Source organism: Myotis lucifugus, unplaced genomic scaffold (genome assembly GCF_000147115.1).
Source record: "Myotis lucifugus unplaced genomic scaffold, Myoluc2.0 scaffold_0, whole genome shotgun sequence".
Lineage (NCBI taxonomy): Eukaryota > Metazoa > Chordata > Mammalia > Chiroptera > Vespertilionidae > Myotis > Myotis lucifugus.
This window is the reverse complement of record NW_005871048.1, coordinates 49,091,981-49,105,172: the sequence shown is the minus strand read 5'-3', so window position 1 is coordinate 49,105,172 and position 13,192 is coordinate 49,091,981. Positions and strand designations below refer to the sequence as shown.

The 13,192-nt window shown below is 48.9% G+C and overlaps 1 protein-coding gene across 2 annotated transcripts in view; it reads left to right on the top strand.

The window, feature by feature from the left end:
* SLC9A3 (solute carrier family 9 member A3) overlaps window positions 1-13,192 on the top strand; it is a 46,214-nt gene that overhangs the window by 16,832 nt on the left and 16,190 nt on the right. For both annotated transcript variants that reach the window (XM_006081439.3, XM_006081440.3), the window contains exon 2: window positions 12,383-12,685. In XM_006081439.3, coding sequence (XP_006081501.2) covers window positions 12,383-12,685 — 303 coding nt within the window. The remainder of the gene's footprint in view (window positions 1-12,382; window positions 12,686-13,192) is intronic.

Below are 13,192 nucleotides of genomic sequence, written 5' to 3'. Positions count from 1 at the left end.
ATTTAATTTTCTCATATAGGCATTCAAAGACGAATGGGTGTCCTATTCAAAAAGGGTTATAATCCCATATTGGGGTTTATTGTGGATTTTTTTTTTAATTAGAGCGGGATTCCTATTTTTTGGGTACGGTCATCTTCATTTACCATCCCCCCGAGAGAGCAGAGGTTTCTCTTTTTTTCTATTCTTGCCCAAATCTTGTTGTTTGTTGATTTATTGATGATAGTCATTCTGACAGGTGTGAGGTTATTTCATTGTGGGTGTTTTTTGTTGTTAATCCTCACTTGAAGATATTTTTTCCATTGATTTTTAGAGAGGGAGCATGAGAGAGAAACACCAATGTAAAAGAGATACATGGTTTGGGTGCCTTCTGCACAGGCCCCAATGGAGACTGGAGATGGAACCTGCAACCCAGGCACATGCCCTTGATGGGGAATAGAACCCACGACCCTTCAGGGAGCAGGCCAATGCTCCAACCACTGAGCATACTGGCCAGGGCTCATTGTGGTTTTGATTTACATTTTTCTGGTGAGTAGTGATGTTGAGCATCTTTTCATATGTCTATTGGCCATATACTCTGGAGAAATATCTATTCAGGTTTTCTGCCCATTTTTTAAACAGATTTTTTTTTTTTGGTGTTGAGTGGTATGAGTTCTTTATATACAGTATTTTGGATAGTAACCCCTTATCGGATGTATCATTGGTGAATATCTTCTCCAATTTGGTAGGTTGTCTTTTGTTTTGTTGATGGGTTCCTTCACTGTGCAGAACTCTTTAGTTTGAGTAAGTCCCATTTTTAATTTTTTTTTGTTTCCCTTGCCCGAGGAGACATATCAAAAAAAAAAAAATATTGCTAAGACAGATATCAAAGAGTTTGCTGCCTATGTTTTTTTCTAGGAGTTTTATGGTTTCAAGTCTTACATTTAAATCTTTAATCCATTTTGTGTTTATTTTTTATATATAATATAGAACGTGGTTCAGTTTCTTTCTTTGCATGTATCTGTCTAGTTTTCCCAGCACCACTTATTAAAGAAATGGTCTTTACTCCATTGTATTTCCTTGCCTGCTTTGTAATAGGTTAATGGAACATATAAATGAGGAGTTATTTCTGGGCTCTTTATTCTGTTCCATTGATCTATATATCTGCTTTTATGCCAGTTCCATATTGCTTTAATTATTGTAGATTTGTAATATAATTTGAAATTTGGGAGCTTGATACTTAACTTGGTTCTTTCTGAGTGTTTCTTTGGCCATGTGGGGTCTTTTGTGATTTCATGTAAATTTTAGGATTACTTGTTCTAATTCTCAGATAATGCTATTGTTGTTGTTTTTTAAATCCTCACCTGAGTATATGTTTGTTTTGAGAGAGAGAGAGAGAGAGAGAGAGAGAGAGACATCGATGTGAGAGCAAAACATCCATTGGCTGCCCTCCACGTGTGCCCCAACAGGGGATCAAACCCAAATCCTAGGTATGGGCCTTGACCTGGAATCGAAGCCCCCAAACCTTTTTGGTATATGGCAGGGGCACCATTGGTATTTTAATAGAGATTGCATTGAATCTGTATATTGCTTTAAGTATTTAGGACATTTTAACAATATTAATCCTGTCAATTATTGAGCCAGGTATAGACTTCCATTTATTTTGTATCCTCTTTAATTTTGTTCTTCAGTATCTTATAGTTTTCAGAGTATAGGTCTTTCACCTCTTCAGTTAAATTTATTCCTAGGTATTTATGCTTTTTTTCATTTTTTTACATTTAAATTCTTTATTGTTTAAAGTATTACATGAGTCTCCTTTTCCCCCCATTGACCTCTCCCTGGCTGCTCCTACCCCCCAGCACATGCCCTTACCCCCTACTGTCTGTGTCCATTGGTTATGCTCATATGCATGCATACAAGTCCTTTGGTTGGTCTCTTATCCCCTCACCCCCCCGCCTTCCCTCAGAGATTGGACAGTCTGTTTAATGCTCCTATGTCTCTGGTTCTATTTTTGTTTATCAGTTTATGTTATTCACTAGAGGCCTGGTGCACGAAATTTGTGCACTGGAGGGGTGTCCCTCAGCCCAGCCTGCACCCTCTCCAATCTAGGACCCCTTGGAAGATGTCCAACTCACAATCCAGGACTACTGGCTTCTAACCACTTGCCTTTCTGCCTGCCTAATTGCCCCTAACCACTTTTGCCTGCCAGCCTGTTCACCCCCTAACTGCTCCCCTGCCAGCCCAATCGCCCCCAACTGCCCTCCCCTGCCGACCTGATCTTGCCCCCAATTGCCCTCCCCTGCCAGCCTGGTCACCCTGGTGGAAGCCGGAGCAGCAGCTGGGACCCGCCCCCCGGTGGGTCATTTGAAAATAATTAGAGTTTTACTTCTTCCTTTCCAATTTGGATGCCTTTTACTTCTTTTTTGATTGCTCTGATTTTCATTATTTCCCTCCTGCTGTTTACTTTGGGTTTTGTTTGTTCTTCTTTTTCTACTTTCTTTAGGTTTAAAGTTATTTGTTATTTTTTGGAATTTGTCCTGCTTTTTGAGATAGGCCTATACAGTATTAACTTCCTTCTTAGAACTACTTTTACTACATACCATAAAATTTGGAAAATTGTATTTTCATTTGTCTCAAGGTAGCTTTCACTTCCTGCTTGCTTTCCCTTTTGATCCATTGATTGTTGGTATCCTAGCAAGTTGTTTGGCCTCCGCGTATTTGTGTTTTTTCTAGTTTTCTTCCTGTAGTTGATTTATAGTTTCATGTTATTGTGGTCCGGAAAGATGCTTGATATGACTTCAGTCTGCTTGAATTTATTGAGGCTTGTTTGTGGCCTAATATATAATCTATCCTGGAGAATGTTCCATGTGCACTTTAAAAAATGTGTATTTTATAGTTTTTTAATGAAATGTTCTATAAATGTCTTTTAAGTTGATCTAGTCTAATGTGGACATTTAGGGCCATTGTTTACTTATTAATTTTCTGTCTGGATGATCTGTCCACTGATGTGCATGGGTTATTAAAATCCCCTACTGTTCTTGTATTAGTGTGAATTTCTTCCTTTATGTCTACTAATACTTGCTTTATATATTTAGGTGCTTCTCTGTAGGGTGCATAGATATTTATGATTATTATATCCTCTACTTGGATTGATCCTTTTATAATTAGGTAATGTCCGTCTTTTTCTATCCCTTCACTTTCATTCTGTGTGTGTCTTTCCATTTGAAGTGAGTGTCTTGTAGACAGCATATAAATGGGTCATTATTTTAAATCCATTCAGCCAGTCTATGTCTTTTAATCAGCACATTTAATTTATCTACATTTAAAGTAATTATTAAGTATGTACTTACTGCCATTTTGTTAGTTGTTGTTTTTTTAATATTTTTATCGATTTTTTTTTTTTTTTTAGAGAGAGAGAGAGAGAGGAAGAGGGAGAGAGAGACAAATATCAATGTAAAAGATTGGTTACCTCCCATATGCACCCCACTGGGGACCAAATCTACAACCTGGGAATGTGCCCTGACTGGGAATTGAACCAGTGACCTTTTGGTGTCAGGGACGACACTCAACCAATTGAGCCACACCGGCCAGGGCACCATTTTGTTAATTGTTTGGGGTTATTTTTGTAGTTCTCTGTTCTTTTCTTCTCTTCAAATCTTCCCCTGTGGTTTCCTGGTTATCTTTGGTGTTTTGTTTTGGTTTCGCATGTGGCAGTAAAAGTACTACATTTTTACTCCCCCATCTATGCTTTATGCTTTTGATATCGTATTTTAGATCTTTTTGTTTTGTGAATCTCCTAACTACTTATTGTAGTTTGAGTTGAATTTTGGTACTTTTGTCTTTATAGTAGATATTTTTAATATCTGATTCTCTGTACTTATTAAATATTTGGCTTTATCTGTGAGATTTTTTTCTTTCTTGTATTTCTTATTTCTGATTATAGCATTTCCTTTTCTGCTTAAAGAATACTCTTTACCATTTCTTACAAAGCTGGTTTAATGGTAAGGAACTCCTTTAGCTTTTGTTTGTCCGGGAAACTCTTTATCTCTCCTTCAATTCTGAATGATAACCTTGCTGGGTAAATTATTCTAGGTTGTAGGTTCCTTTTGTGTTACTCCCTTCTGGCCTATAACTGTTGCTTCTGAGAAATCAACTGATAGCCTGTAGTTTCCTTTGTGCATACTAGTCATTTTTCTCTTGCTGCCTTCAAAATTATCTCTTTATTTTTAACTTTTGCCATTTTAATGACAATATGTCTTAGTGTGGGTCTCTTTGCTTTCATTTTGTTCGGAACTCACTGTGCTTCCTAGACCTGGATTTCTGTTTCTTTCCCTAAGTTAAGAAAGTTTTCAGCTATCTATTTCTTTAAATAAAGCTTCTGTTCCTTTTTTTCTTCTCCTTCTGGGTTCCCTATAATGCAAATGTTTGCACACTTGATGCTATCTCTGAGGTCCCTTAAACTACCCTAATTTTTAAAAATTCTCTTTTCTTGTTGCTATTCTGACTGGTTGGTTTCACTGGTCTGTCTTCCAGGTTGCTGATTTGTTCTTCTGTTAGAGAATTTTTCACCTCAGTTATTGTATTCTTCAGTTCTGCTTGATTCTTTATTATACTTCCTCACTCTTTGTTGAAGTGTTCCCTAAGTTCCTTTATTCCTCTTGATTTTGGTGAGAATCCTTATGACCATTTCTTTAAATTCTTTATCAGGCAAATTTCTTTTTTTTAATATTCTTTTTTTAAAATTTTATTTTCTTGTTTAAAGTATTACAAATAGTAGTACATATGTCTCCTTTTTTTCCCCATTGACCTTCCCCCGGCCTCCCCTACCCACCAGCACATGCCCTTACCCCTGCCCCCGCCCCCCAGTGTCTTGTGTATGTTTATATGCATGCATACAAGTCCTTCAGTTGATCTCTTACCCCCCTCCTACACTCCCAGCCTTCCCGCTGTAATTTGACTGTCTGTTCGATGCTTCTCTGCCTCTGTATCTATTTTTTGTTCATTAGGTTATAATGTTCTTTATTATCCATAAATGAGTGAGATCATGTGGTATTTTTCTTTCACTACCTATCAGGCAAATTTCTTATCTCTGTTTGCTTAAGATTTTTTCCTGGGGGCTTTTCTTCCTTCGTTTAAGAGATATGTTTCTGTCTTTTCATTGTGTTTGGCTTTCTAAGTTTGATTATATGAATTAGACAAAATAGTTCTCTCTGAGTGTTAAAAAAGTGGCCTTGTCTGGAAGCAACTTCTGTGAAGGCTGTGTGTGCTGAGTGGTTTTGGCAGGCTGATCGAAGCCTGACAGGAGCCCGCAGAGCCTGGGGCACTGGCTTGTTGGGCTGGAGCACCTCTGGGCAAGGAGGCCAGGTGCATGTGGTGACACCCGTTGATCCTGCTTGCTCCCTTTAATCAGAGCAGAAACGGGCTCTGAGCAGTGCGGCTGGGAATATGCTGCTGTGATCCTGTAGGCAGGCCAAAGCCCCTGAGTAGAGCTCCTCCCGCCCCCGTCAAGGTGGAGAGGGACGAGGGACGTAAGCAATGGTCCTCACCGGCACCTTCCACCCTGGAGAATTCCCACAGCTCCCAGAGAAGGTCCACAATTTCCAAGTCTTCCTTATTTGGTCTGTTTCTCTCATTTCTCATTCAAAAGCTGTTCATTCCTCCCTCAATGGTCTCTCAGAAGAAATTTCTTTCTATATACATGTGTATTTCAGTGTGCTTGTGGGAGGGGGTGAATTCAATATCCTCTTATGCTGCTGCCATCTTGAATCCCACTATCTAGCCCTTTAGGAAGAATGTGCCAATCCATGTTCTAGTATACTGCTAAGATTTACAGTTTGTTAATTTATTATATTTTCCTTTACATCCTTAAGCACAATTTTTTTTTATTTTTAAAAAATATATTTTTATTGATTTCAGAGAGAGAGGGAGAGAGAGATAGAAACCTTAATGATGAGAGAGAATCATTGATAGGCTGCCTCCTGCACACCCCCTGGGCTTAGAGGACTTTCCGGGCTCATCAGTGTTCGTGATGAAGGGATGCAGGGACACCGTGGAGAGGCCCCGCCTTCCATCGTCCTCATGTCTGTTGCTCACAATGGCTCAGAACTGGCATCTACTGCTTTCATAGGAAGCCCCTAACAATTTCCTTTTTTTTTAAATTTAAAAGTTGACAGTTTGCTTGAGTTTCATAAACATGCGATGTTCAAAATACTTGTGGTTTGTGAGCAGAAGGGCCAGTCCTCCAAGTCCTGTGCACGTGGTGCAGGAAGCAGCCACCTCCCTACCTGCCAGTGCACACCTGCCAGGGGACCAGGGCTCCTCCCCAGTGAGAGGCCAGGGGCTCACTCTGCTTGGTCTGACGGTGACCTCAGAGCACTCATCTGGAACATCCTTTCTGGCAGGAGGCGTGAGGTCAGTTAGATAATATTTGCGGACACTATAAATATCATTGCCTCCTGCCCTGGACTCGGCTGACACATTTACTATAATTCCTCACAGGGTGCCGAGTGAGCACAACTGGTGCGTGGAGGTCAGAGAGGAGTGGACTGGTGGGGAGCGGGTACAGAGCCAGCCCCTGTCCTGGAGCAGTGCTGAGGGGACCCTGTACCTTGTCTGTAGAGTCAATGCTGGGGACCCGCCTATATGTGTATCTGTGTCTGTGTGTGTATCTGTCTGGGTCTGTGTGTGTTCATGTTATATCCGTGTGTGTGTGTGTATGTCTGTGTGTACCTGAGTGTGGCATTTCAGGTCCAACGCTTACCTGCTCCTCCTCCAGGCGATGTGGGTCCCCAGTGCTTCCCATCCCTCTGGAAAGGTGTTACTGTTTGCTCTGGTTAGTTTGTGCACAGGGTTAATTTACCAGGCTTACACACGTTAAAGTAAAACCAGAGGATTTACTGTGCTGCTGCATTTGCGTGGACTCAGCTGAAATCTTGTGGAGAGATCCTTGGAGGTGCAACCACGCAGGGCCTGACCCAGGATGAGGGCCAGGCTGTGTCTCAGCGGGCATGACACACACAGCAATGGCCTTCCTGAGCCCCTCGGTGCCAGCTCTGTCCGGGGCCTTCCCCCGTAATGGCTGGCCGGCTGGCCAGCGCCTTCTGACCTTTGACATTGGTCAGCGATTGTAATTAGAACTAAGAGTGTGTGTCTCCTGCCATTACCTCCCTGTGGCCCTGCCGTTTGCGCTTAATTAGCTGCAACTCTCTGGTCTTGGCAATCAGTTACCTGTGGGCTTGGAAGTCACTTTGTTCAGGTTCCTTGTTGGAAGACACCTGCCCCAGCAGGGGCGCCCTGGACCGGCGGGCCTCGCTCTGCGGTGTGGTGGTCTCGTGGCCTTGGCGCACTTTGAGTTTGTCCTGCACAGACTCCCATTCATATATTTTAATTTGTTGATTTTAATTTTATCTAGGTTGGCTCTCACTGTCATTATCACTCCTTGCTGTCGGCCTTGGGAGTACATGTTTGTGTTTGTTGAGTTGGAGTTTACACCGGGGTGTTGCTGCCAAGGAAGGAAGTGTTTGAGGTGTGCGGGGAGCGGTGTCTCTGGCTGTGGCTGCCAGTGTGGGCCCGCAGGGTGACGTCCAGCGGGATGGCGCTCTGTCCTTTACACACCATGAGGCGCACAAAGCACAGCTCCTCAGCCCTTCCAGCTGAAAAGGTCTGGCTTCATCTCCAGCAAACTCGGAGTTTTGATGCAGAAGGTTACACCATTGCCCACTTCCCAGTCCAGGCCACTCTGTAGAGCACGGACGTGGGATCCTGGGCCTTTCTCTGTGTTCATGGCTCAGGCCTTGGACAGGCCCGATGTGGAGCCCCGAGCTGTGGGTCCAGAGGAGGCGGCCAGGTTCCTGCTCACACATGCCTGCTGGTGTCTTGTCTCTTCGGACGTGAAGAGAACAAAGGCTGGGAGGGAACTGAGGCTCTTCCCACTGCCGTCAGTGTCCAGGCGGCCATGCCCACCCAATCACGTGGCTCCTCCAGCCTGGACTGAAGCGCTGGGTCTTCTGGTGATGAGGCCGGTGGTGAGGAGCAGGGCAAGAGCCTGGAGCCCCAAACCTGACCACTCTGTGTCCTGCCCCCACCCCCTGGCTCCCTCTTTGCAAGCATCCCCAGAAGACTACGCTGCCTGAGGTGGTGGGGTGACAAAGCTGTTAGACTGGAGGTTGCTACACAAGCACGAGTGTTCTCCCACCTTCTCACGCACGGGGCTGCGGGCGTGGACAGATAGTGCCTGAAGGAAAGAAAGGCCCCCTGTGTGCGGTGCTTGTGGTCACCCCCACCCCATCACCTCGGTAAATGTTCACAATAACCCTGAGACACGAGCACTATGACCCCATCCTGGGAATGTGCAGGCAGGAAGTGTGTGGCCTGCAGCGACTGGGGTCCTGACCAAGAGCCGAGTCCGCCTGTGTCCAAGGACCATGCCACGGTGGCCAGGCCCGGTTCTGGCTGGAGAGCCTTGCCATCAGCAGTGGGAGCCATGCCACAGGGGACTTGGAGCCAGAACTTGGCTTTCTTATTCCTAACATGTCCATTATGTGCTTAATTGCTAACCCACTAGCAAATAGCCACTTTAAGCCTATCACGTTTTCAGTTTAATTACTAGGAGCTCATTACAATGCAGCCTGCCGTCGGAGAGGGGTCATGGGATTTGAGGAGAGCCGCCCGCGGGCCTGACCTGTCCCGGTCTGGCAAGACTGGCTCGAGAAGAAATCCCATCAACCAGAGACCCTGAGATCTGGGTGAAAATGGGGAGCCCAGACAATCTCAGACTGACTCCCCGTCCCCTTGTCCCTGAGCCAGAAAGATAAACCAGGCACAAGAGGCCGAGCGTTGAAGTGGAGGGAGGACAGAAATTGCAGCTGAAAAGAATTATTTCCCCATATTAGGGGAAAGAAGGAAAATCAGCATTGAGAGGTATCCTTGCTACAAGGATGTTCTCAGGATGAAAAAATGTCTTCCAATCGCCAGACAGAAAAAAACAAGCCGGCAGGTGACTCGCGCAGGTGAACTAAGAAAGGAAAGCAGCTGATCTGCCTTCCTCCTCACACCACACAGAGCCCAGAGGGGATGGGCCACATCTGGGGGAGGTTCTGGGAGCTCTGTGCAGCCTCAGGACACAACCCCACGACAACGACAATGTGAGAAGGCGAAACCCAGCCTGAGAACTCGTGAAGTCGGGAACAAATGCTGTGAAGAAACAAGTCACAGAAAAGGAAAGAATGGTCCCCAAACTTGAAGAGAAGTTAGATGGAATCCCCCGGGGTGGTGGTGCTGTTTCTCACCCGCCTGGGACGAAGACAGGACCCCCTGCCCCGCACCGTGGGCAGATGTGACAGGCACTTCCACTCAGGTGAGCCCTCCAGTTTAAAATGCGCCCACTCCCAGGACCCCCCCTCACAGAGTGCGCCCGGCGCCGACGGCGGAAGTTCAGACACACGTGCCCGTGCCACACACGGTGTGCAGGCATGTTTCTTTCTCAGGGAGTAAAAAGAACACGTTGTTTTCTTCTGTGGGTTTTCGGGCCTTACTTGTGAGCAAGAGCATCTGCTCTGAAGCTGGCCTGTCTGTCATCCTCTCATTTCCCAAATTAATAAGATTGTGTAGTAACCAGCTGCCATACAGGAATGCGGCCAAGGATTAGCTGCCGGTGCCGGCGAGGACTTCCCGTTCCTAAAGTGCAAAGTTTGTTGTTATTGTTTTTAAGAAGAAGCCTGGTCCCTGGCACCTTCCCGCCCCACTGGCCCTGCCTTTGTCAAAGGGAAATGCACAGTGCTCATGACCCGTGGTGCAGCTCCAGTTTTGGAGAGATCGTGACTGAACCTGAGCCAGCTCTAGGGATCCTGGCTGCCTCCTCAGCAAGGGGCCTTCCAGAGTTCAGAGGTCACTCGGTGCCCCCCAAGTCTGGCCCTGAGCTCCATGACCCTCGGTGCTATGTCTTTTGGTCACTGGATTCTGTCTTCCAAGAGGCCTACAGGTCACTGGGCACCGAGTTCCCCGCCTCCCAGCTGCTGTGGGAGCTTTGCTGGGCTGTAAAAGGCAAGAGGACCAGGCGAGGAGGCTGCCACCAATACAGTCTCTGCTATAGCCGGGCCAGGACAGCAAGAAGGACAGAAAACATGCATTTTATAGAAAACAGCGACTTCTATGAATGGTGAATGCAGCTAGAGCCTTCAGGAGGGTGGCCCCAATGCCGCTGGCTTGAGGCTCCTGGGAATTCCTGGGGGCAGGAGAGGATGTCACCCCCACCCCAGAGAAAGGCGTTTCCTCACCAGTGGCCCAGTTGAGGACAGAGAAGCAGGGCCAGACAGGGGCAGGGGCCACTGGCCTTCTACACCCAGCTCCTGGACACCCAGTCCATTAGGAAAGAAGAAAAGACCATCAGCTCAGCTCTCTCTGGACATTAATAAACAATTAGGGAGAGTCCAGAGGGAGGGACACGTGCCCCAATCCTTTCCAGAGTCCACCAGGGAGCGGCCCGGAGGCCCGTGAGAAAGCAGACTCCCGGGGCGGCCCAGGACCTGCTGAGTCTGGTGTCTGGAGTGGGGCCCTGGGCCCTGCAAGGGTTCTTGTGCTGCCGATGTGTTCGGATGTCAGGGCCACAAGCCACAGGGAGGGCAAGGCCTCCCAGGTCTCTTCCCAAAGCAGAGGGCAGCCCAATGTCCCAGGGCAGGGGGAGCATGTTGTCTCAGGAAGAGACAACTTTGCTGTGCCCTTGCCTCGCCGCGTGCGAGGATCCGGGAGGCCAGCTGCTGCCGAGGGAGGATGGGGGCTCTGGGACGCTGCCGTGTGGAAGCAGAGCTGGGCCGGGGTAGCCTCGCTGGACACTGGACGCCTCCTTTCTCGCCCACATGAGGGCCCCACCCAAGCTCAGGGAGAACTCCCTGCAGGGGCTGTGAGCGAGGCCAGGATGTTGTTCTGCTGAGCAGCCAGGCAGGGCCCGAGGCTCTCCAGGCGTCCGCTCTCTCCCTCAGGGTGGTCACCCTGTGGTGCCACTCACGACCTGTCCTCAGGCATGTGGCCACGTCCAGGCGCCAGCCTCCTGGGCCTCCAGGTTTCTCCATGAAGGTGGGAACTCCCTCTGTGGGCTTCCTGGGCAGCTCTGCTGGGGGTGGGGCGAAGGGATGCCTCCCTCCACCCCCACCTGTGTGTGTGTGTGTGTGTGTGTGTGTGTGTGTGTCATATATCGAAGGGGAAAGCAGGACCTGATCAGAATGCAAGCTGTGCAGCCGGCTGGGGGCCCTTGGAGGACCTGCAGGCCTGCAGGGGTGGGAGCGGGACCCCTAGCGGGTCCTCAGGTCCCAGAAGCATAGCCCATTCTGCTTCTGCCCACTGAAACCTGAACTTGCCAAGCATGCAGGAGGCCTTGTAGTCATAGGTCACAGGCCAGAGGCCCTGGTGCCCGGAAGGTCCTGTGCTGGGCCTGTCACTCAGCCCCTTAGCCCGGTTGGAGAGGGCTGTCCACAGGGAAGAAGCAGGAGTGAGACCAGGAGACCTCCTTGCTCGGGGAGCCCCCACAGTGACCAGTAATTACAAGTGAGGAAACAGGCCAGGGAGGGGTGAGGCAACCTGACAGCAGGGGTGGGGCTGGATCAGAACCGGCAGGACCCAGCCTCCGAGCCAGCCACCTCCTCTGGCCTCGCCCAAGAATTCTTCCCGTGATGGGACAGCACCCTGGCTCTGCCTCCCTCTCCTGCCCACTGGGATCCTGTCAGCTCAGGAGACAGCGCTCCTCAGAATTTCAGAGAAGGCCTCTCAGTGAGCAGGACTTTGGTGAATGAAAACGATAATGATGCCAAACATTGCTTAAGCAGGAGTCCACTTCTGACAACATTCCAGCTATTTTGAAATCGGGCTTAATGTGGAATTATCATATTTTTTCTGAGTCTTACAATAGAACAAAAGAAAAATGGACTCCAGTAGGCTGTGTGGGTGGGGCCTCTGCCTCATCTCCTAAGATCCTGGCAAGGTTGATGGCCCAGGGAATCAAGGGGGCTGAGGGGCCAGCCGTGGGTGGGAAGACCTCTAGCCACGGTCCCCCGAAAGCTAGAATGTGGGCAGTGAGCTAGTTTCTTTAGGGAGCCCTGGAGACCCTGGCTTTAGAAGACTCTGTTCCTGGGAGGGGGTCATTCTCTGGGCAGGGGATGGGGAGAGCCCTGAGGAGGGTGCACTCTGGCCAGGTCCTGAGGGGCAGCTGACAGCGGACTGGCCAGGCCGCCAGGCCACTTGAGCGGGACAGAGGGAAGCATCCACAGACAGGAAGTAGGCCTTGCTTCTTAAGCCCATGTCTGTCCTATGGCACCAGATGGCCCCTCCTGTGGGGTTCCCTTCCCTCCTCTCCCCCATGGGGTCCCACTCTCCCCTTCCCGTGGGGTCCTGGCCCCTGACGCCCTCTCCCCCGCAGGCTTCCACCTGTCCCACAAGGTCACCAGCGTGGTCCCTGAGAGTGCACTGCTCATTGTGGTGGGCCTGGTGCTAGGCGGCATCGTCTGGGCAGCCGAACACATCGCCTCCTTCACACTCACGCCCACCGTCTTCTTCTTCTACCTGCTGCCACCCATCGTGCTGGACGCCGGCTACTTCATGCCCAACCGGCTCTTCTTCGGCAACCTGGGCACCATCCTGCTGTACGCTGTCATCGGCACCGTGTGGAACGCGGCCACCACCGGCCTTTCCCTCTATGGCGTCTTCCTCAGCGGCCTGATGGGTGAGCAGGCACCCCCGTCCACCTAGCGGGCTCTGCAGGGTGGACACCGCAGGGTGGGCTCCTCAGGGTGGGCTCTGCCGGGTGGGCTCTGGGCAGCCCTATCTAAGAAAGCCCAGGGTGCAGAACACAGACCTAAAAAGCGGTGTTTCAGGTCAGCGAGAAATGTCACAGACGGGCCCACTGAACCCTCCTGGTTTGTTTAAAGTGAGGCTGAATGCATAACTGGCTGGTCCATGTGCAGCCCAGCATCCCCAGGCCAAGGTTATGTGTCCTGCTTGTGAATGAGGTCCTGTTGGACCAGGGTGGCCAGTAGGCTGGGCAGGTAGGAATAGTCCAGCTGCTGTCCCTCCCCCTTGGCAGGGAGGTGGGGTCCAGCCCCACTCCCCTGTCCCTGAGCCCTCACAGGCAGCGAGGAGGAGGCCTCTCTGGCAGAGGCCCCCGGCCCACATAAATGCCCACCAAGCAAAACGTTTGGGTGTCCTTTCTACCCAAACCTTGGAGAAAAGG